Consider the following 23,501-nt stretch of genomic DNA (forward strand, 5'->3'; position numbering starts at 1 on the left):
CTGACAGGATCTTCCCCTGGTGAATCCATGCTGCCTTTGGTCCAGCAATTCTCCCGACTGTAGATAGCTCACTATTCTCTCTTTCAACAGTGACTCCTTTTCCCACCACCGAAGTGAGGCTGACTGGTCTGTAGTTACCAGCCTCTTCTCTGTTCCCACTCTTGTGAAACGGGACCACCACCGCTCTTCTCCAATCACTTGGCACCACTCCCGTTTCTACAGATCTATTGAACAGGTCACACAGCGGACCCGCCAGCACATCTCTGAACTCCCTCAGTATCCTGGGATGAACTTCATCAGGCCCCATGGCTTTGTCCACGTTCAGTTTCTCCAGCTCTTCCCATACATTTTCTACTGTAAATGGAGTTACATCTACTCCACTCCCCTCCAGTTTCTTGTTAACTAGCGATGGTCCTTCTCCAGGGTCCCCTTTAGTGCACACAGAACTGAAGTATTCGTTTAATATTTCTGCCATTGACTATGATCCTTTCCACCTTTCAATTTCACTATACCACTTTGAACTTTTCTCTTTTCACTGATGTATCTGAAAAATGTTTTGTAACCTCTCTTTACCTCCTCAGCAATCCTCTCTTCCGCTTGACTTTTTGCTGTCTTGATTAATTTCTTCGTCTCCCTCAGTTCTACCAGATATTCTTCTTTGTGCTCCTCCCTTTGGGATCTTTATATTACTTGAACGCTGTTCTTTTAGCCTTTATTTTGTCAGCCACCTCCTTTGAGAACCAGATAGGTTTCATTTTTCTTTTGCTTTTCTTTACTTTTCTAAAATATAGATTAGTTGCCTTGGTAATTCCTCCTTTTAGATTGGTCCACTGTTGATCCACATCTCTCTCGTTGTCCCAGCCTTTTAGTTCTTCCTCCAGGTACTTCCCCATTTCATCAAAGTCCATGTTTTTGAACTGCAAAACTTGGGTCTTTGTGCTTCTTTTCCGTATCCTTTTTGTGATATTAACCATACCGTTTGATGATCACTGGTGCTGAGGTGGGCGCCCACCTGGACATCAGAGACATTATCTCCATTTTTCAAGGAAATGTTTGGTGTAGTTAGTGATTCAGTAAAGAGAATCAGAGAATATGAGGGTAGGTTAGAACTAAAAGGACCATCTAGTCTTCCCCATTTACCTTCCATTAGAGTATACCTTAGGGCCCAGTTGATCTGTTTTTCCCTTTACTTCTTTGCAACTAGAGATCCTGTGTACTAATCCCAGACTTTCTTGAATTCTGTAGTTGCTGCCAGCATCTCTATTGCAAGGCTATGCCATACATCTTATCACCCCTTCTGTGAAGACATCCATAGGAGCATAACCCAAGATCAGTAATCCAACTAAACAAGATTGAAAAAGTGTATTCCATGGAGTACACAAGGAAGATAACTTTTAAATGGGTGCACAGGCATACATGTGCATCGGCACACGCCCAGAGATGCAGCCATTTTATAGCACGCACGCAGATATGTGCAGATGTTATAAAATAGCCTAGGTGCATGTATGTGAGCACCCAGTTGTTGTTTTTTTTATTTATATTCCGCTTTTCAGCTCTTCAAAGCAAATTACATTCAGGTACTGTAGGTATTTTGCAAGTGAGCGCACACAGCCGCATAAAGTTGGGATTGAGCTGTGCAAGGTGGGCGTCCACACTATGACCAGTTTCACCAGTTCACCCAATCTAGAGTTAGGTCCTCCAAACCCCCTGGGTCTTTAGTCTGCACACACACATAAACACCCCCCCCCCCCCCCCCCCCCCCCCCAGTTAACCCAGACCCCTTAAACCCTTTAAGGTTAACTTACACCTCCACAGTAATCTGAACCGAAGGCAACACTCCAGCACCGTAATTAACCAAATATGTATTCCAAAGACAGTGCTACTTTTTCACATTTATTAAATGTATTACAATATCAAAACTGTTTTTTATACAACTATTACAACTTCCCACAGCCTAATAAACACTCAACATATGATAAAATCACCCCTTCTGAAAAAACCCCAAAGTCAACCAATTGGCAATCAAATTACAAAATATTGATCAAATCTTAACACAAGACACTTATATTCACATTCATAACTATAAATCACATTTTACAAATGTTCAAACAAGATGCCAAAATCTGCTCGCCTCTACAGCATTCCCATTACTTATTATGTGTTTGATTTTACCATGGCTTCTATTCATTTTTTTTTTTAATTCCTTTTGTGTTGAAATTGACTTTTCTTTTCTCGTCTCGGCTGATCAACAATTCACCTCGATCTTATCGAAAAGCACAACTAGTTTTTATCTTATCATAAGAGCAATTCCACCACAGTATCCTCTTCCACCGTCTATTGCCAATTATTAACACAGTTGACAATCTTACAACGCTTATAGTTTCCCCATATCTTCTGTCAGGCACCGTTGTACAACTCCATTAAAAAACGCCTGACAGAAGATATGGGGAAACTATTCACGTATCGGAAGATGTGCGCGCACACGGGCAGCTTTTAAAATTGGGTGGGCATGCGCATGTCCTACATGCTTGCACATCTGTGCCTGGCTTTTAAAATTCACCTCTAAATTTCCAAAGGCATTCTTTACATCCAGCTAGGTCGAAACATTCTCACCATGTATTCCTACCTCAACCCCACTTCTGCCACCATTACATAACTTTTGTGTCACCCCCATAACTTTCTGTAAATTTTAAAAACTTCACAACATTGCAGCAATTTTTAGCAATAATTCATTTTTTTGTTTCTTTTTGTGCAAAAAAATTTCAGTGGTTGTCAAACAATTGTCTCATAAATAGTGAAGCAGTTCTAGTTTTATGAATACAAGGTGCAGAACTTCAGAATGCATCAAGCTTGTATTATTTTTACTAAATTTTACAGATGTTTTTTAGTTTTGGATTAGGACTTTGGAAATAAACTTTTTTGACAGAAGCTTTTTCATTAAGGTTTCTGGCAGGTGACATTGAAGAAGGAATGTTATTTGTAAAATTGGTATTTGCAAAACATTTTAACAATAATATTAAGGAAAAAAATTAATGAATGGCTTTTTATTGAAAATTGCCATAAATAATGAATTCCCACTTTTTTTATTTGGAATTTTCTAACTTTTAAGAGGAGATATTAAGCATTTACATAGTCGGCATCATAACTTGTAAATTTTTCAAATAATACACTTTTTATTTTATTTTTTTTTTTACAACCGAGCACATGGAGATGTTTCTGATGCTGTTTTGAGAGATGCCAGCAGTGGTAGGGTGGCACAGTAGATGAAGGGTGTTTCTGTGTGCTGTGAAAGAAACACTGCTCACATGTGCAGTGCTAAGCTAAAGTAAAACTTTTCCAGTTTCACAGAGTACCACAGACAAGGATTTACAAAAAGACTAAAACAAGTTGCCCAGGAGCTGACTGACCTGTGCAAAATGTGCTGTGGCTTTTCTCATCTTTGCAGTCTTTTAAGACCAAGTGGGCAGAATTTCATCTTTTCATTCATGGCCAGTCCCCTCAGGTTTATAATTACACGTAGCCATCTCGGGATCTGAGAACAAGGTTGCAGTTAACAAGGTTGCGGTTTTTCCTGGGAACTGATTTATTTCTCATGCTGTGCTTTAGTTCTCCACTTAGGTACAGTTGTACTAAAGGGATTTATTTTCCTATTTTATATGTATGAGAAAAATGCTTAGTGGATCTGGCCCTTCATGTTACTGTAGCTGCAGGAGTTGCACTGGTTCTCCTATAGCAAGCAACATGTCTAGCTACAGCCAGACTGAGCATCAGTCCGAGGTGCTTTGCAACACGAAGCGCTGAAGCTTTCTTGGCTAAATCAAACCCTTTCTTTTTCAGTTAATTGAATAAAGTGCTGTTATATAGGGTCTAAGTATGAAACCTGCTTTGCACAAACCTAGCTATCTAAAGCAAAGATGAATCTGAGCTGAATGCGGCAGCTGTCAATGTCTGAATGGAGTGAGTTTGGGGGGCTTACTAACACGAATGCTGCCTGCAAGAGAACAGTGGACTGCAGAATGTACTACCTAACCGCACTTTTTGGAAGAAAGATTTGTTGCACTTTTGGGCCTCTCTGGTCCTTGTTAGTTTGCTTTCTAATCCACTAACCTGACTTTAAAAGTATTCCACACTTCTGCCACTGAGCATCAGCTTCCCCGCAGGGCCTTGAAAACAGGGTGCACACTGCTGTTAACCTCCACAATGCCAGAGAGTTTCCCAGGTCTTCTTTTTATTATTTCAGAACTCAGTTCAAAGTAGGTAAATGTGCTATACATTGAGTTTAGATTTTTAAACTTTAATGTTCATTGCTTGCCATAGAAATCACTATTGTTAAAATTTTATGGAGCAAAAAATGTAATTGCTCACATTTTGAAGTTAATGATACATATTTCAGTAATTGATTGAACAAAAGGCATACAAAATAATTCTGTCCAAAAACCTTTTTTATTTTTAATCTGGAAGCTGTGAAAGTGCTTTAAGTTGCAAAGCCTCAAATCGTATTCTTTTGTCTCGGACGGGCAATGCAAAATAACACCAAAACATCCAGCAGGAGAAAGCAGAGTGTGGAATGCCAATAGGAAATATTTCCTTTTTCTGGTTTTTTGGGGTTTTTTTGGCTTTTCTCTTTTCCATTTTCACTTTCTTTTTGCTGTTCTTTACTTAATCTGTTTCTTTTCTGTTTTGCAGAGTTTACTTAAACATAACTGTCCTGTTGATGTTGTCATATTTCTTTTCCCCTTTTCCTTTCCGTTCTTCAAACTTGAATCATCTGGGTATCTCCCCCTTTCCCTCTCCGGGATTTCCCTCAGAAGAGCAACTTATTTATGCGCAAAAGAAAGGTATTCCTAGCTTGGTTTCCAGGGCTTAATTTTTTATGCTTTTCTAGCATTAGTGAAGGACATTATTAAGGTGGAATGACTTCGGGGGAGGTCACGAGATGTGTGTGTGTGCAGTGGTAGAAGGTAAACCCTTCATTGATTTGTGAATGTACGTAAACCGAAGTTTGAATTAAAAAGAATTATATCTTTCAGTTCGATCGACCAAAGTTCCATAGATATTACAAGATTGCTTACCATTTTATGTTCAAAGTGTTGCATGTACTGAGATGTCTGACTAGGCTGCTTTCAGATTACTTGGTTGTGACATTGCTTCATAGAGTTGAAGGACAGTAGCCCTCAGCTGCTAACTTAGGGGCTCGATGTAATACGATGCAGTCGGCAGAGCGCACAGTTTAATCCGCAGTTGTGTGCACAAGCTTTTCTGCTGCTGCAACAAGGAGTTTTGTGCACAAAAAATGTACCCACGACAATGGGGTAGATTTTTAAAAAAAAGCACGATCGCGTACTTTTGTTCGCGCAGCAGGCGCAATCAGAAGTACGCAGGATTTTATAAGATATGCGCATAGCCGCGCGTATCTTCTAAAATCCTGGATCGGCGCGCGCAAGGCTGCCGATTTTGGGCAGCCTGCGCGCGCCGAGCCGCGCAGCCTGCCTGCGTTCCCTCCGAGGCCGCTCCGAAATCGGAGCGGCCTCAGAGGGAACTTCCTTTCGCCCTCCCCTCACCTTCCCCTCCCTTCCCCTACCTAACCCATCCCCCCGGCCCTATCTAAACCCCCCCCTTACCTTTGTCCCTAGATTTTCGCCTGCGAGAAGCAGACGTAAATCTACGCGCGCCAGCAGAGTGCTGGCGCGCCGTCTTCCGACCCGGGGGCTGGTCCGGAGGCTTGGACCACGCCCCCAGGCCGGCACCACGCCCCCCAGTCCCGCCCCCGAAACGCCGCGTCATCCAGTCCCGCCCCTAACACGCCCCCGACATGCCCCCTTCAAAAAACCCCGGGACCTACGCGCATCCCGGGGCTCTGCACGCGCCGGCGGCCTATGCAAAATAGGCGCGCAAGGCCATGCTCGCGTAAATCCGGGCGGATTTATGCGAGCAGGGCTTTTAAAATCCGCCCGAATGTGCGTACAGGTTAGCACCCTCTCCTGTAAATCCCATGCTAATGAGTGCATTAGCTGTTACCCCCTAATGCAGAGGTGTGCTGGCTTACCTCGTGTTTTCTTAGAGCTAGAAACTTAGGGCCTCATTTACTAAACAAAATGGGGGAAAAGCCTTAGTAAATCAGGCCCATAGTTCCTCATCCGAAGTGGAGCAAGGTTTCCAGAGATAATGTTAGTCTATGAAATTCCAGTGCCAGGACCTGTAGTCGCTATTTAATGCACAGGAAACATGCATTTTTATGTGCACAAAAATGCTTACTGCATTGACAACATGTTTGTGCACATAAATCATATTTTATGTGCAAAAAACATTTTTTCTGCACATAAAAAATGATTTATGTGCTCAAAAAATGCTTTCTGTGCAGAAATCTAAAGTGTGTGCATAAATGATTTTCCCACCCCCAGTTCTACCTCCTGGAACATCTTTTTCTTGTTCATGTAAAAATATACGCACATCCCACTGGACAATTTTCAAATGCCCATTTATGCTCATAAAACCTGGTTTTTTATTCACATAAATGCTTTTGAAAATCAGATCTACACTGCATACATACACCCTCCAGGTGATAGAGCAATGAATCTGAGTCCTTGCTCCGAGCCCGCAAAGGTAATCGAGAGACTCTCTACTGCTTCGGCCTCTGGCACCAGCCTCTTGAATTTGGCCTGCTTTCAACCAGAAAGAGAGTTTGCAGTCTCATTTCGAACCCCAGGTATATGCCCGACCTGTGCAGTCATGTTGAACTATGAATACCTAATCATGAACACCCGCATAAGTTCAGATATTAGAACGCATTTAGCAGACTGGAGTTAATTAACTCTAACACTACTTCATTATTACACTAGAATATCACCCTGTTATTATCCTAGTACTCGCCCCATATATACAAGGCAACCACAATTGGGAAAAGTCCAGGAAGGTGACCCTGAGTGACCCTAGACATAACCCATTCTGCAGGTCAGGGGCCACATACCATGAGCCATGGCAGAAAAGAAAGCAGTTGCTTACCTGTAACAGATGTTCTCCTAGATTAGCAGAATGTTAGTCCTCACACATGGGTGACTTCATCGGATAGAGCCCGGCATGGAAACCTTATGACAAAGTTTCTAGAACTTTGACTAGGTACACTAAGCATGCCCAGCTTGCCTTATACCACACATCATCGTGGGGGTCCCTCTTCATTCTTGTAACATAGAATTATGATAATAAAAAAATAGAAGAAACCCAACTTTGCGGAGTGGCAGGCGGGTTTCGTGAGGACTAACATCCTGCTGTCCTAAGAGAACACCTGTTACAGGTAAGCAACTCTGCTTTCTTCTAGGATGGTAGCCCTCACACATGGGTGAATTCCTAGCTACAGGCTGCTCCCCAACACAAAAGGGGACCAACAAGCACCAACCTGGTGCCAACGCACACAACAACCACAGGGCTCCCATGTAGTCCAATTGAGGTGATGGGCTGAGATGGGACTTCGGGTATTTGATGATGAACCCTAGAGATTCCAACATCCGGATGGTCAAGTGCAAGGTCCGACCTGCACCTGCCTGAGAGGTGCTCTTGACCAGCCAATTATCCAGATAGGAGAAAACATGCACTCCCAGTCTGCAGAGGTGCGCCCCCACCATGGCCAGACATTTTGTAAAGATATGTGGGGTCGTCGCTAGCCCAAACACTCTGTACTGGAAGTGCTGTTTTCCCACCACAAGATCTTTCCATGACCTGGAAAGATCTTGATGTAGGTGTACACATCATTTAAATCAAGGGAGCATAGCCAGTCCCCTTTTTGCAGGAGGGGTATCAGGGTGCCCATGAAAACAATCTTGAACTATTCTCTTTTCAGAAACTTGTTCCCCTGTTCTCTTTGGAATCAGGAAGTACCAGGAGTAGAATCCCTGCCCCCTTTGCCTTGGTGGGATCGGTTCGACCGCTCTGGCCGTTAAGAGGGCAGAAAGCTCCATGAACAGTGTTTCCTGATGCACTAGCGTTCCCCAAAACAGGCACGGAGGAGGATTTGTCATGACACCCAATAGATTTAATCGGTACCCTTGAAACAATGAACAAAAGCCACTGGTCTGAGGTTGCCAAAACATACTCCCAATTCCAGCTCTGTGGCCAGCTTATTGAAAATAACGCACTCATGATGCACACTGCTGAATATGTGTTTGATCAGTAATATACATAATGACCCTACATATGGTATCCTAAAACTGTCTTTAAAGCCCATGTGACCTTTGTTTTCCTTGGTGGGGTAAACTATTAAACTAGCATCAAAGTGGGAACATGGGCAAAAGTAAATCCTTTATATTCACTGAGCCCACCTGCCTCTCTTGTAGAGCATGTAGTAACTGTTTGGTAAATTTAAATTAAAGTTAGTTTAATTTAATGATGTTTAGGATTGAAAATCCTTTTAAGGTGGATAACAAAAAAGTAACATTTACAAGGTGGCATGTATATACAGCCATATACATTGCAATCAAAATGCAACAATTTTTCCGAAAAACAGCTTAGATTTGACAGCATACTCTACTAAAATAAGGTCTGTGAAGCGAAGGCCCCCAAAAGTCTTGACTATATCCTACAAGAGCACAGTCACTGACCACAGAATTAAATAGTGAGATGTGTGAAGTCGATTCACTATAAATTGTTATAAAAGTTAGACTTGGTAGGCCTTTACAGAAGTGAAAATAGAAGCTAGAAAGATTCAGAACAGTGAGTTATAGAACTGCAACGCTGAGCATTCAACTCAAGAATCCGGTTTGGGTCTCTTCTAGCCACAGTAGAAGAACTTATAACTAGTTGCATTAACCCAGCTCAGTACATCATGGTAAAGAGTTAGGTTTTTAAGTCTTTATGGAAGTCCTAGAAGTTCACTTTAAGCCTTAATTCCATTGGAATCGAATGAGTTCATTCACAGGATTGCATGAGAGCAAATGGAGGATGTGTGTTTGTATTTGCCGACTTGCTGAACATCTGTTTTTGTTGAAACGCAAACATACATCTGACCTAGCAGATCTCTTTTTCTCCCTGGGTGGGGTATTGGTGACACCTTGAAAGGGGTGGCTCTGCACCCTTGACTCTTGGATCCTTATCATCCCCATAACATACCTCGGGTATCGGTCATCCTCTTACAAAACTGTTTATCATAATTAAGCCATGCAAATTCTTCATAATGTGTGTGTGTGTGGGCACCCATAATACTGTCTAAGTTCGACCACATGGCCAGATGTTGAAGGTTAATCAGGCTGAGGATTGATGCCAAACTTCCAAATGACCTAACCAATTAATTAATATACCATGGCACCATTTTGCTCCCCACTAGGGGTTTTTGCCATTTATCTCCCATTTTTTCTATCATCCCACTTTTATTGTCTCTGTAAGAGACTAAAAATGGCGCTAGGGAAGGTAATTTTCAGCTTTGGCCACAGAAATGACCTTTTACAAAATTGCCCATCCCCAGGGCTTAATTTGTGGTGGTAGGGCCAGGAATGCAGTTGGGCTTAAAAGAGGCAGAGCAGCAGGGCTGTCCTTCTCCAGCCCTTCCCCTCCAGGCAGCCTGTAGGAAAGAGAAGGGAAGGAGGGGGGAGCTTCCAGCACACAGATAAGAAAATAGCCACTCTGCTCCTTAATCCAGGCCCTCCCCTCCTGCCGTTCCCCCCCCCCCCCCCCTTCTTCTCCTTCCGTATGACAGGGAACAGAGGAGGAAGGGGTGGTACTGAAGCTGACATTGCAGAGCAAAGAACAGACACAAATAAGATCTGAATTAGGACAGGGTTGAAACTTGAGAGCAATAGTGCCAATTGTCATGGCTTCAACTCTGCCACTGCTGCTCAAATTCTGCTAATTCACCCCCTTTTTGTTACCATTGCCTAGGGCTTAATTTCTGTCAGAACAACCCAGCAAGGCACTCTGCTACCTTTTTTTTTTTTCTGGGACCCAAGTGGGCAGAGCCAGCTGTGTATATCCATTTCGTCTCCCCTGCAAAAAAAACAGAACAGAGCCGGTAGTGGCTTGGATCATTTATGGGCACCCCCCCCCCCCCAGCCCTGGGAGGGAGCAGGGAAGGAAAGCTTGTTGGAGCTGCTTACCTTGAAACAAGGGCAGCTGCGAGGGATAAGGCAAAAAAGATGCCCTCCAGCCCCACTGCTTCTGCCACCACTGTACGTGTTGGCTTCCTGCTTCTCATGCCATCATTCCTGGCCCTGCCGCCTCTACTGCTGGCGACCGCGCTGGTGAGGGTGAAGGAGCCAAGGGAGTGAATGACGGGATGGGCAGGAGAAGTGAGTAAAGGGATCGGAGGAAGGGGAAGAGGAGAGCGAGTGAAGAGATCAGAGGGGCTGTGGGTTGTGTGGTGGAAAAGAGTGAATCAGGGGACTAAAGATGTGTGAAGTGTGAGGGAATTGGAGGGACTATGAGGTGTGGGTAAGGTGATCCTAGTGGAGGGAGTCTTATGAGTGAAGGGGCTCGGAGGGGCTGGAGAAAGAGTGAAGGAGAGGATAGGATAGGATTGGTTGCAGCGGAGAAGGGGGAGGGAGAGAGAAGAGCGTGAATGAGGAGAGCAACGTGGCTTTGCTCCCTTCCTTCCACTCCCAAAGAGGCAAAGAGCATCTCCCACACCCCTGTCCAAGGAAACTGAGGACAGCAGACAGTGCACACCAGTCTGTTCCTGCCCCCAAGGCAGAGGTGAGCCGACTGATTGTGGCTTGAAGAGGAGACCTGTACTTTACTAGGCCAAGAAGAATTCTAGGAGAGGGTGATTTTTTCAGGGCTTTAGGACCTCTTGGGGGGGGCTAAGAACCAGTGGGGAATTTATTGGGGGGGGGAAGTGGAGGAGGGGTTAGAGAGAGAGAGAAAAAGAGCCCTATTCTGTATCTTCCTTCTCTTCCTTACCCCAGTAATCCTGCATCTCCAACCCCTAGTGCTTATTGAGCGTGTGAAGTGCGTTTGGGTATGTGCATGTGGTACCTGGCTCTGACCCCGCCCATCTCATCTCCTTCACAGTTCCACTTCCTTTTTGTTTATAAATTAAGTCCTACCCATAGGGCCTGTATGCGCATACATTTGCCCACCAGGTGAAGAGGCTTTCTTGTAAAATTATAGGCACACTTTTGCAGTTTCAAAAATTTGGCAGTAATTTTCAAATGTTTTCCAAGTGTAAAACTGAGTTTTTGAAAATTGCTACTTTTATACACTTTACTCATTTGAACATTCACTCCATATGGCTGAATTTTCAAAAGGTTTGATGCACACAAATGGACTTTTGAAAATGGCAATGATATGTGCTACATTTGCACTCCTAACTTCTTTGAACATTAACTCCTAGGTGCATAGTTTTCCTCAAAACAAAACTATGTGAGTATAAATGTATGTGGGAAATTTTGTAGGATAATTTTCAAAGGCAAAGTGCACATGTAAAGCCAATGGATGAAAAGTAGCCACAGACTCTACACCAATGCAGGCAGTTACAGAATTACCCTATATTGCCTATCCCTAATATGGCATCTAAGAGAACGGGGAACCCCTGTTTCATTCTGTTTCCACCAGGAGACCTGACACTGCTATGCCATGTTAACCCTTTGGTGGTCCCTAGGCAAACAAGCCCATCCAGCCAGTCCCTTTCCCTCCTATTCCCCTCCCCCCCCCCCAATAAATTTCTAAATCTCATTAACAGTAACACAAACTCCCTCCACTACCAGATATATTCAGGCCGATACAGTACAGCGGATCGCACTGTTAACCCGCGCGTCCATCCCCCTCCGAGCCCAATAGCGTCCGCAACATGCAAATGCATATTGATGGCCCTATTAGGTATTCCCGCGCGATTCAGAAAGGAAAATGTGCAGCCAAGCCGCACATTTTACTTTCAGAAATTAGCACCTACCCAAAGGTAGGTGCTAATTTCTCCGGGCACCGGGAAAGTGCACAGACTTAATATCATGGCGATATTAAGTCGACTTAATATCATGGCGATATTAAGTCGGAGGTCCCGAAAGTTACAAAAAGTTTAAAAAAAAAAAAAATTTGAAGTCGGCCCACGGCTCGCGGGTTGAAAACTGGATGCTCAATTTTGCCGGCGTCAGGTTTCTGAAACCGTGGCTGTCAGCGGGTTTGAGAACCGACGCCAGGAAAATTGAGCGTCGGCTGTCAAACCCGCCGACAGCTGCCACTCCTGTCCAAAAAGAGGCGCTAGGGATGCGCTAGTGTCCCTAGCGCCTCTTTTTACCTCTTTTTACCGCCAACCCTAATTTGAATACTGAATCGCGTGCACAGGAGAGCGGTCATTCACCCGCTCTCCCGCGGACTTTACTGTATCGGCCCGATTGTGAGGTAACACAAATCCCTACCAAAAACACATTCAGAACCTTTGCAATACACCTGTCACACTGTAACTGCATTATCACACAGCACTCAGGAACAACCCTTCCCATGAAAAGCAGTGCAAAACGACCGACCCTTGAACACCAATATCCCCGCTATTGGGAAAACAGATTAAGGTGGATTACTACAGATTTCTACACAGAAACTAAATACTAGCAAAATCACTCACTTCTGCCATATGCAGAACATAGTCAGACCCACACCAAATACAGAATAAAAGTCCACAAATAATACATACAAAAAAGTAGACAAAAACTGAGCTGGAAACCCTAAAAGCATACCTAGAACTTTTTTTTTCTGGTCATCCTGAGTCTACTGTGGATTAGTGGTGGGGACAGCCCCAGCATTCTCCTCGTTCCACCCCTCTCCCAAGGATGGACCCCCAGCATGGACCACAACATTTTCCCCCTCCCCAAGATGGATCCCAGTACACTCTCAATAACCACCCCCTGCTCAGCATCCCCCCTTTATCACGCCTATCAGCCAGTACCCAGAAACAGCCCCTATCCCCCTCACCAATAGGGAACAAAGCAGCCTAATAAAATATAGTAACATAGTAATGATGGCAGAAAAGGATCAAATGGTCCATCCAGCAAGCTTCTTATGATAGTATCTGCCACATCATGCAGGTTACCCTCATGTTTCTCTTAAGAGTAGTAAATGCAGGTGTCTATGTAGTTATCCCCAAGCCTTATGATAAGGGTAACAATATTACAATCAATACAAGCAACTGTCAAACCCATAAAAAATTACTGCTAGCAACATTTTTACTGGGTGAGGAGCCTTTTTGAAAATTCAGACAACGCTGCTTGACTTGCTTTGCTTTTGGACTTGGTCATAGAAGCAGTCCTGTGCTTTTTTTCCCTTATGTATGCATATAAGTACCCCAGGCCATAAAAATCAAGGCCCATCTTGGTTGTCATCTGACTCCAATTCCCCTTATTCTACGTCCCTCCCCCCAGCTGTCAAAGCGGAGAGTGATACTGCAGTTATGTCAAAGCATCAAGGCTTATGGTTAGGTTAAAAATAGTAATCCCCATTCTTTCTGATAAGGGTGGTAACTGCTGCTCCATGCAGGTTATCCCCATGCTTATCAGTACCCCAGACCGTAAAAGTCAGGGCTCTCATTGGTTGTTGTCTGAGTTCAGTTCCCCTTTCCCCCTCCATCCTCCCAACATACCCTGTGGAATGCATCCTCGCCCATCTTGCTCTTAAATTTTAGGATGACTGGCGCTGGCCACCTTGCTCCTGAATTACCAATCCTGTTTCTCCTAGGACAGTCAGGATGGTAGTCCTCACAAATGGGTGACATCATCAGATGGAGCCCGATACGGAAAATTTCCATCAAAGTTTCTAGAACTCTGGCACACTCAGCATGCCATTATCCACGCGTCCACGCGGGGTCCCTCTTCAGTCTCTCTTTTTCCATGAGGCTTTCGCATCGCTGCTGCTGAGCTCATGGCTAAATTTGTGGAAAACTATTTCTGTCCATTTTTCCCGGTCCTGCCAGATCCCTCTGTCTTCTAGGGTTAGTGGTTAGGTGTCGCCATAACTTTTATGTTGTTTATGGTCGCTTACCAACAGAGCCATCTCCTGGTAACCATCGGCCATCGACCGCGAGTTGGGTACTTTTTCCCATGGTGTCATCCGGTGTCATTTCGCCAATGCCCCCAGTGCCCTCGGACCATGTCCATCACAAACCCCCACGAGGTCTGTATTTTGTGCCTGGGGGCATCGCACAACTTCAGAGGATGTACCTTATGCATCCAGATGATTCTGAAGAGCTGTCACACGCGTCTCGACAAGATGGATAAACTTTTGGTGCCAAAAAGTCAGAGCCCTCGACATCGGCATCGAGGGCATCGATGCCCCAGGGACGTGAATCGGCGACTCCTGCTCCTGAATTGTCTTCTCCACTGCCGAGTTCTCTGATGGAACTGAGCACAGGGGATTATCTGCTTTCAATTTCCTCTCGTCCAGGTCTGGATCTTCGCCGTCACCTTCAGCTCCGGAGAAGGCCCAAGCCAAGCATCAGGAGAAGTCAAGGAAGCATCGCCATTGATCGCCATCTTCCCATGGCTCCAAGCTCGGGAAGGCATTGGCACCGTCTGAGTTGCCCCCAAAGCTGCCCTGGTTCAAGGAGGCTCCACCCTCCATCGGTGCCAAGGTCCAAGGCAATCCCCACCGGCTTCAGTAGTGAGCACCGATCACCCTCGGGGCTCCAACGGGGATTTGGTTCTGCCTCCTCCTCCTCAAGCTATCCTCTTGTCATCAGAATTCAAGGAGGAGTTGGAGCACCATGTACAGATGCCGGTCGGCAAGCCCTACAAGACATCAAACCACCAATTCCTTTGGGGCCACCACTGCTGCCGGAACCGGCTTCATCGATGCTCACTCCCTTGCTAGAGTGCCTGGATTTACTGCTCGGTGCCTTACAGACACAGCCCATCTCGGTACCCTGGCCACCCTCGATGTCACATGGGGCACTGAAGCGGCCTCTACCAGAAGCTTTTCCGGTGGCCGATTCCTCCAATGAGGAAGGACTGTTGGGTTCGGTGTCAGTGGGCCCCCTGATTCCATCAGTGCTTCCGATACCTGTGGGGCCACCGATGCCAGCGCACCCCTTGGTGCCCACAGAGCCACTGGTGCTGACACCTTACCTGTGGGGCTCCTGGTGCCTTCAGGGTCTAGGCCTAGACCTAGCATAGGGGCTCCATCTCCGATGCACCCAGGCACTTTAAGTTAGGAGGAAACCCCCTATGACCTTTGGAAGGGGGAGGCGTCCCCATCTTCCTCAGAAGACTCCCGAGGATCTTCCCTCTGAGCCCTTGCCTCTGGAGGAAAAGTGTGAGTCTCCACCAAAAGACCTGATGTTTGCCAGTTTTGTGAGAGCTATGTCAGAGTCCATGCCCTTCTAACTTTTGACCAAACATGATTCCAGGCACAAAATGCTCGAAATCCTGCAATTTGTGGATGCCCCTAAGGAGGCTGTTGCAGTGCCGGTGCACCATATTTTCAAGGAGCTGTTCATCTGTTTGTGGGAGCATCCCATTTCAGACCCCCAGTGAACCAAAAGACTGATGCGGTGTACTTGGTGCAACCTACCATGTGGCTTGAGCGCCATCATCTTCTACATCAGTCCGTGGTAGTGGAATCCACTCTCAAAAGGACTAAGAGGTCATGGATCCATGCTTCGGCTCCTCCAGGTCACGATCACAGGACCCTGGATGCCCTGGGACGTTACGTTATGCCCTGGGACAGTGCCCAGGACCAGATCTGGACCGCTTTCTGACAGAGAAGGAATGACCCCGTGCCTCCAGATTGGATTGTGTCTCCCACCACATTAAGGCCTCCCGAAGTACGGTGTAACGCTGATGCATACCCAAAGGTCCTGGGTGGCCTGACGCCACTGAGACCGTAAGTTCACTGCGCGATGCGCTTGTGCAGCCGAGCAAAAGGCATAACATGGACTGTCGCCTTGTGGCCCAGCAAGCATTAGCACCGGTCCTGGGGCAAAAGCACCCTGGTTCAGTTCGTATTGAACCTGGCCCCAATGAAGTCCAGCTGTAGGGATGGCACCAGTTGGGACTTCGGGTAGTTGCTCAGAAACCATACAGACTCCAAAATCCAGATGGAGGATTGGAGAGACTGAAAGGCCCCGCGCTTGGTGTCGCTCTTGATGAGCCAGTCGTCCAGGTAGGAGAAGACTTGCACCCGCTGCTTTCTAAAGTAAGCACTCACCACCACTAGGCACTTCGTGAAAATGCGACGTGCGGGCGCTAGGCTGAAGGGCGGTACCCAATACTGGAAGTGCTCATTATCATCAAGAATGACAATGAACACTTCTGATGGATGAGAGAGATGGCAATGTGGGCGTAGGCATCCTTTAAGTTGAGGGATCAAAGCCAGTCCTCTTTCCATAGGAGAGGGATCAGGGCCCCCAGTGAAACTATCCTGAACCGTTCCCTTGCAAGGAATCTGTTCAAAGTCCTCAGGTCCAGGATAGGACGGAGACCTCCTGTTTTCTTGGGAATCAGAAAGTACCTGGAGTAGAACCCGGTGCCCCGCTGACTGAGTGGTACAGGTTCAACAGCTCGAGCTGTTATGAGGGCGAAAAGCTCTACTTGCAGTATTTGCTGGTTCGCCGAAAACCCCAGTGAAGGGCATGGAGGAGATTTCAGGGGGACCCTGGAAGTTCAATCTGTGCCCTCGACGAACGATGAATAGAACCCACTGGTCCGAAGTGATTACCCACCGGCGGTATGCAAATGTCTGCAGGTGGCCTCTGACAGGAGGGGATAGGCTGCTGGCTTACACTCTCTCCCAACCAGTCAAAATCCCATAGCAGGGCTCTGCTGCGAGGCTGGTTGTGGCCGAGGGGTGCGCAGCTGTCACATGTGTGTTCTAGGCACAGTATGCTGTGACCTCACTCTACTCGCTGGAGGATAATATGTTCTTGGGCAGTAAAAGGGCCACCTCGAACTCCTCCTCAGTGGCTTCTTGCCAGAGGACTGAGGATAGGAGGTGCTGGCCAACAGGTCTGGAGGGTTTTGTGATAATCTTTGAGCCTTGCCACTGCTTCCCTGATTTTATCTCCGAAGAGATTTTCACCAGTACAAGGAAGGTCTGCAATGCACTCTTGGGTTAGAAACCTTACCACCCTGCACATTCCCTCAAATTATTATTTTTAAGGGAAATCACTTAAGTACAGACTTTGTGTATATTGTTCTTGCCTTTGAGCAAAGGAAAAGAGTGAATGACACTGGTAGAATTCTGCATATTGTAATCTAGAAGTCTTTTGTATACACAATTTTTCTAAATGACTTTCTAATAACAGACAAAAGTCAGTGAAACCCTGCAGAGCTTTCTTGGCTTCCTGTAATTGCGAGGGAGGTAGGTGTTGGAAATCCACATTTCAATATCAAGAAACAACATGCAATGGAGCAGCAGGAAATAAAATATTAAAAATAGATGTGTCTATCATGTCTACTTATAAGTAGGTAGCTATGTATTCCTAAAAACATCAGGATTCCTAAAAACATCAGGAGCTACAGGTGGCTCTGTCATTTACACTATCTTCAGGTGCATCACAAGACAAAAACTTTTCATATTTTAGCATAATGAGATATAAATAACTTGTATAACTGCATCCCATTATATGCCCTAACTTTAATTATGTCCTAGTAGCTGGGAGCCTAACTTTCAAACCTACCTGCAATAGAGCATTTATGCGTGTATTTTATAAACCATGCGGTGGGAGCTGCACAGTTTAGAAAATGCCGCCTAGTTCTGCTCCAAAAGTACGCATGTACGTTTCAGTACATTAATATTTCCGATGCAAGAAATCACATACTTTTTCCACCTAATTTATAAGCATATGCACGTATATTGTAGGTATATTTATACGCAGAGGCAAGTATTTTATAAAGTGTGCACATATACCATTTTGAAAATACTTGTTTGCATGTGTGTTTACATAAGAACATAAGTACATGATATGCCATACTGGGTCAGACCAAGGATCCATCAAGCCCAGTATCCTGTTTCCAGCAGTGGCCAATCCAAGTCAAAAGTACCTGGCAAGTACCCAAACATTAGCTAAATCACAAGCTACTATTGCTTATTAATTACCGTAATAACAGTTTATAGATTTTTCCTGTAGGAACTTAAACTTTTTTTTAGCCCAGTAACATAACTGCTATAATCACATCCTCTGGCAGTGAATTCCAGAGGTTAACTATGCGTGTACCACATCTTCCAGGTTCACCATGATTTAGTTCAGTTGATCTGAATCATCACCCATGAAAACCTTCTCCGGAACGGATATCTCTCCAACATCCTCTTCAGTAAACTCTGAAGCAAAGAAATTATTTAATTTTTCTGCAATGGCCTTATCTTCTCTAAATGCCCCTTTAACCCCTTGATCATCCAATGATCCAACCAACTCTCTCGCAGCCTTTCTGCTTCAGATATATTTTTAAAAATTTGTTATTGTGAGTTTTTGCCTCTATGACCAACTTCTTTTCAAATTCTCTCTTAGCCCGTCTTATCAATGAATGCCATGCTGGATCAGACCAAAGGTCCATCAAGCCCAGCATCCTGTTTCCAACAGAGGCCAAAACCAGGCCACAAGAACCTGGCAATTACCCAAACAATAAGAAGATCCCATGCTACTGATGCAATTAATAGCAGTGGCTATTCCCTAAGTAAAATTGATTAATAGCCATTAATGGACTTCTCCTGCAAGAACTTATCCAAACCTTTTTTGAACCCAGCTACACTAAGGGCCTCATTTTCTAAAGTATCGCAGGTCTGCAATACTTTAGAAGCAGGGAGCGGGCCTGCGCTAGGCGGCAGCGATCGCACCGTCGCGATGCGATCACTGCCGGTTTCGCACCCAATAGCGCCACCATAGGAGGTGTAGCTATTGGGAGCGAAAGCGGACGCGAAAAGGGCCTTACCTTTTCGCTGTCCGCAGCGTCGGCACAGTCTCGGCCCCGGTGATGCCCCGACTCCTCCTCTTCCGGGGCCGACTCTGCTCCCATCCTGGTATCGCACGCGATAAGGGACTTTTCGCGTGCGAAAGGTCCCTTATCGCGTGCGAGCGGCTTGGAAAATGAGGACCTTACTGCACTAACCACATCCTCTGGCAACAAATTCCAGAGCTTTATTGTGCGTTGAGTGAAAAAGAATTTTCTCCGATTAGTCTTAAATGTGCTACTTGCTAACTTCATGGAATGCCCCCTAGTCCTTACATTTAACTTGCCAATGCTTATGCTTTATCCTATTTTCTTCTGATGAATCCTTCTAATTTTTAAATGAAGATCTTTTGGCTAAAATAACCTCTTTCACCTCACCTTTTAACCTTTGCGGTAATCGTTTTGCCTTCCTTCCACCTTTCTTAATCATTGGTTTGACGATACCGCCACCAGTTCACCTAGACCCTCTAGTACTTCACCCTGAACCCACACCTCCCACCCAAAAACTGTGGCCAACAGAAGTCCGATTTCACTTGCATGAGTCAATTAGCAAGCATAAAGGTCTAAGAATAAGTTCAGTAATGTATATGCGTAGCTTTCTTACAAAATAGCACCTCCCACACAGACTTCTGAACTCTGCTCTGGAACACCTTAGCCTGCTCCTTTTCTCTGCTGGTAAAACATAAGCACAAAATAGAAAGTACATGCATAAGCTCAATGTTTATAAAATAGCATATCCACGCATAAATGCTATTTTTACATGCGGAACCCCTTTGAAAATTTTCTCTATAGTAGATAACAACAAATAAGGATTAATTGGTGTATCCAGTCTGCCCAGTTGTCTTTCTCTCTGGTTCTCCACTGGTTTGAGTAGAGGAGCATATAAATAGCCACAGTAAACTAACATCAGCGTCCCTCACCCCACATATATTTTTACCCAGCTCCCCATCCCTGTTTCTACCCATGTCCTATATATCTGTTTTAGGTATGTTTAAATCTATTAGGTTATTTCAGGCCTTGTTATCATCATCATTTGGTTCTTACAGGACCTATATTTAATACTAGCAAATCTGCCCAGCATTGCTTGGGTTGTCTGGTTCATAACAGCTATACATTTTAAAATCAAACAAAAGTAAAAACAAATATTGTCTTATTTTAAGTAATTAACAGAAACCATATAGAAACTTAAGGAACCCCTTTATAAACTACATTAACAGTATATTAGATGCCTCTCATTGCCCAGCTCTAGAGAGTGCTAAATAGCAGTTGTTACAGAGGAAGATTAAAAAGTAAAAGTTTCAGTATAGATCCCTGGGGCACCAAACTATTTCCCCTCCTCCATTGAGAGAACTAACTAGTTAGTCTTACTCTCTGTTTCCTGTCTTTTAACGAGTTCACAATCCACAACAGTGGTATAGCCACAGGTGGGCCATTGCTCATGCTCACACAATCAGGGATGCCTGATACCAGAAGAAGAGGCCTGCAGGATGGCCTCCATGGTTTCCATCTCGTGGTAGCCAAAGAAAGAGATGGCCACTGTGAACTCCATTCTGCGATGGCTAAAGAAAGGGTATTTGGTGCCTGAAATAGACATCCTGTGTATGTGTGTGTGAGTGGCAGCTTGTGTAAGTGTGGCAACTTGTGGGTTTGTATGTTTGTGGGAGCCTGTATTTGTATATGTAGGTGGGAGGGAGCCTATACATACATGTGCATGCCTGTGCCTGTACCAGCCTGTTCTTGTGTGTGGGAGCCTGAGAGCCAAAGCTTTGCTAACTTAGCATATTAGTGAAAAGTACCTGGCATTGATAAGGTTGTCTGGTTCAAAACCAAATAAAAGTGGAAAAGATAAATATTCTTTCAATGTATTAACGAATTAAGAGAAAAACCTGTGTGAGTGTGTGTGGGTACCTGAGAGACAGACAAAGTATATTGTCTTTGCACAGTGCATCTTCCACTGTTCAGGGTGCCATCTGGTGACCACAGACAGATACAAAACTGTGACTGACCCCAGCCTTTTATACATCTGGAAGTCCATATTCAGTAGGATGGATAGTGGACAAGTCATCCGACTAAAGTTAGCCGGATAATTTGTCACGTATATTCAGCAGGATAAACATCCCGCTAAATATACTTGCTTAAAATTATCCAGCTTTGATCTGGGTCCAAGATGGCGGCTCTGTGAAGACGCTGGTGAGCAGAGCTCCGTCAGACCTCGATTTCCTCGCTTGGCCGTGAGAGCCGCAGCATTTGTGAAGTGATGCCACGCCCTGGTAGGAAGCAGAGAGCACGGGGGTGTGAGTCCTTGACCGCTCCTCTTACCTCATTAGTTGTGGGGCTGATGGATGCTCACGTTGTCCGGGAGGCTGACACTCCGGGAGTTGGCTCACCGTCGGGGGAGCAGGAGGAAGTGGTACCTCCCCCTCTACAGGAGTCACTAACATCTCTGTCCCCGGAGGATCGAAAGGCCCCGGTTAACCCGGCAGAGGTCCGTTACTCTGACTACCCCCAGGGAACACCGGAGGGGGCTCAGGGAGAGAAGATCAGTACGGACTTGGAGGACTTGAACCTTTCAGGCGTTATGCTGGAGTCCCAAAGAGCTCCTGACGGACCCGGGGAAGCCACCAGCAGCGTGGAATTTCCATAATCAATGAGGGAAAATGGTGAGATCCCTGTTTTGATCAGGAAAGAGCTGGTAAGACCTAAAGTTCTCTCATTGGACCCTATATGGGAAGTAATACAGATTTTGAATGAAAATGTATTCCAACAGTTAAAACCAATTACAAATATGGTAAAAAAAATATGGACTCTAGATTTAAAAAAGTAGAATATGCTATTAAGGAAAACAGGAAGACATGTTCTTCTTTGAAGGAAGAAATTAAGGCTGTTTCAACAGTTTCTCAGAGTATTATAAAGGAAAATCAATTATTATTAAATAAGATTGAACAGCTTGAAAATCAGAGTAAAAATAAGAATCTCAGATTTATAAATTTTCCCAAAGATCCTCTGATAACACCAAAGGATATGTGGAGAAAATATCTGTTGGAGATATTGAAAATACCTGAACATACTATACCTCTGGTCTCTAGGATCTATTATATTCCTCCATTTAAAGAGAATATTGCTTCTCAAGATGGCCCACAAGTATTAACTCCTATGACCAGGTTAAACCATCTACTTTAATAGTTACCTTCCTGTTAGACTCTGATAAGGAATGGATTCTGAAAATGTTCTTCCGACATCGTCAAGGTATCTTTTTGGGCCTGAAAGTCAGTGTTTTTCCTGATCTGGCCAGGGCTACACAGTTGAAAAGAAAGCAGTTTCTTCAAAAGCGTCCTCAACTTTTGCAAATTGGAGCACTTTTTCTTTTAAAATTTCCATGTAAATGTATGATTAAGTAAAGAAATTCATCATATATTTTTTTTGTTCCCTCTCAATTAAAAAATTTCATGGAAAATAAAGAAATGCTTGTAATCACCTCCTCCCCCATAGATGTGGATACATGTTAATTAGTTGGTGGCTTTATTCAATGAAGCTTGTATAAATACCTCCTATTCAGATACCATATCCTAAGTATAGATGTAATTCTTTTTTCCTGAGGTTGTGATTGCACCCCAAGTAGGGGACTTGATATGCAGAAGTACTATATAAGTTTAGATGTGCATCGTTATTTTTCTTTTTCTTTTGAATAATTATTCTGCTTGTAAATTCAAATTGTAATTCTTGAAAATTTTGTATAAACAAATTAAAAATAAAAAATTATCTGGCTATATGTATTGGGGGGGGGGGGGGGGGGCGTTGTATCTAAACCATCTCCTTCCACTCCACTGAGAGGTCCACTTCACTGGGGTCTACTCCCTTCTGGGAGATCCGATTTTGCCATCTGGACTGCCACTGGTGCCCATGCCCTCCTAGGGGACCAGACTCCACCTTCTGGTCTGTTTCTGGGGTCCATGCCCTCCTGGGGGACCCAACTCCACCTCCTGGACTGCTGCTGTGGTCCCCTTGCTCAAGGGGGACCACTTGATCTCCAGATCTACCACTGGGGTCCTCTCACTCAAAGGGAGAGACCATTCCACCTCCCAGACTGCTGCTGTCCTTCAGTTCTCCTCCCTCACTAGGAATGCTTTTGCTGGCTTTGGTTTACAGCTCCATTGGGCTCATGGCTGTTTTAGCATCAGTGGTTCTAGCCCTCTGCAATATCAGCTTTCAGTGATTTTAGCTCCACTAAGCTCATGGCTAGTATTGTGCTATTACCCAGCCTGGATAAGTCACCTTCTCTCAGCCTGGCTTTTGCTTTATCTGTTGTCTGACCCTGTATGGGTCACTTTCTCTCAGCAAAAAGGCCAAGACACAGGCAGGACCACAGAGAGAGACCATGTACACACTCCTCAATCCTATCTGGCCAACCCCTGCTGTTATCTGGGAACTCGGTGCCCATGTGTCTGAATACCCTTGTTAGTCAGGGTGAAAATTTGTTTGCTTCCTAGGACTGTTTTCCAGTACATTTCTCTTATAAATCCCTTTCCCAGTCATAGTTCTGAATTATTTTTATTTTTAGTGATATTTCTTACAAAATTACCAGCAGAAATCCAGGAGACTGTGACATGCAAATCCCCTACCTGAATCTTTGACTAATCTATTCACTGGCCATTT

At 44.7% G+C, this 23,501-nt stretch overlaps 1 protein-coding gene across 5 annotated transcripts in view; it reads left to right on the forward strand.

Annotated features, from left to right (window-relative positions):
• Positions 1-23,501, forward strand: part of PPP3CA (protein phosphatase 3 catalytic subunit alpha) — a 728,982-nt gene that overhangs the window by 671,845 nt on the left and 33,636 nt on the right. For 2 of the 5 annotated variants that reach the window (XM_029597060.1, XM_029597062.1), the window contains exon 11: positions 4,809-4,838. The exons of 2 other annotated variants lie outside the window; for them this stretch is intronic. In XM_029597060.1, coding sequence (XP_029452920.1) covers positions 4,809-4,838 — 30 coding nt within the window. The remainder of the gene's footprint in view (positions 1-4,808; positions 4,839-23,501) is intronic. One more of the 5 variants, XM_029597061.1, reaches the window with a different exon arrangement.

Source organism: Rhinatrema bivittatum, chromosome 1, assembly GCF_901001135.1.
Source record: "Rhinatrema bivittatum chromosome 1, aRhiBiv1.1, whole genome shotgun sequence".
NCBI classification, from domain to species: Eukaryota; Metazoa; Chordata; class Amphibia; order Gymnophiona; family Rhinatrematidae; genus Rhinatrema; species Rhinatrema bivittatum.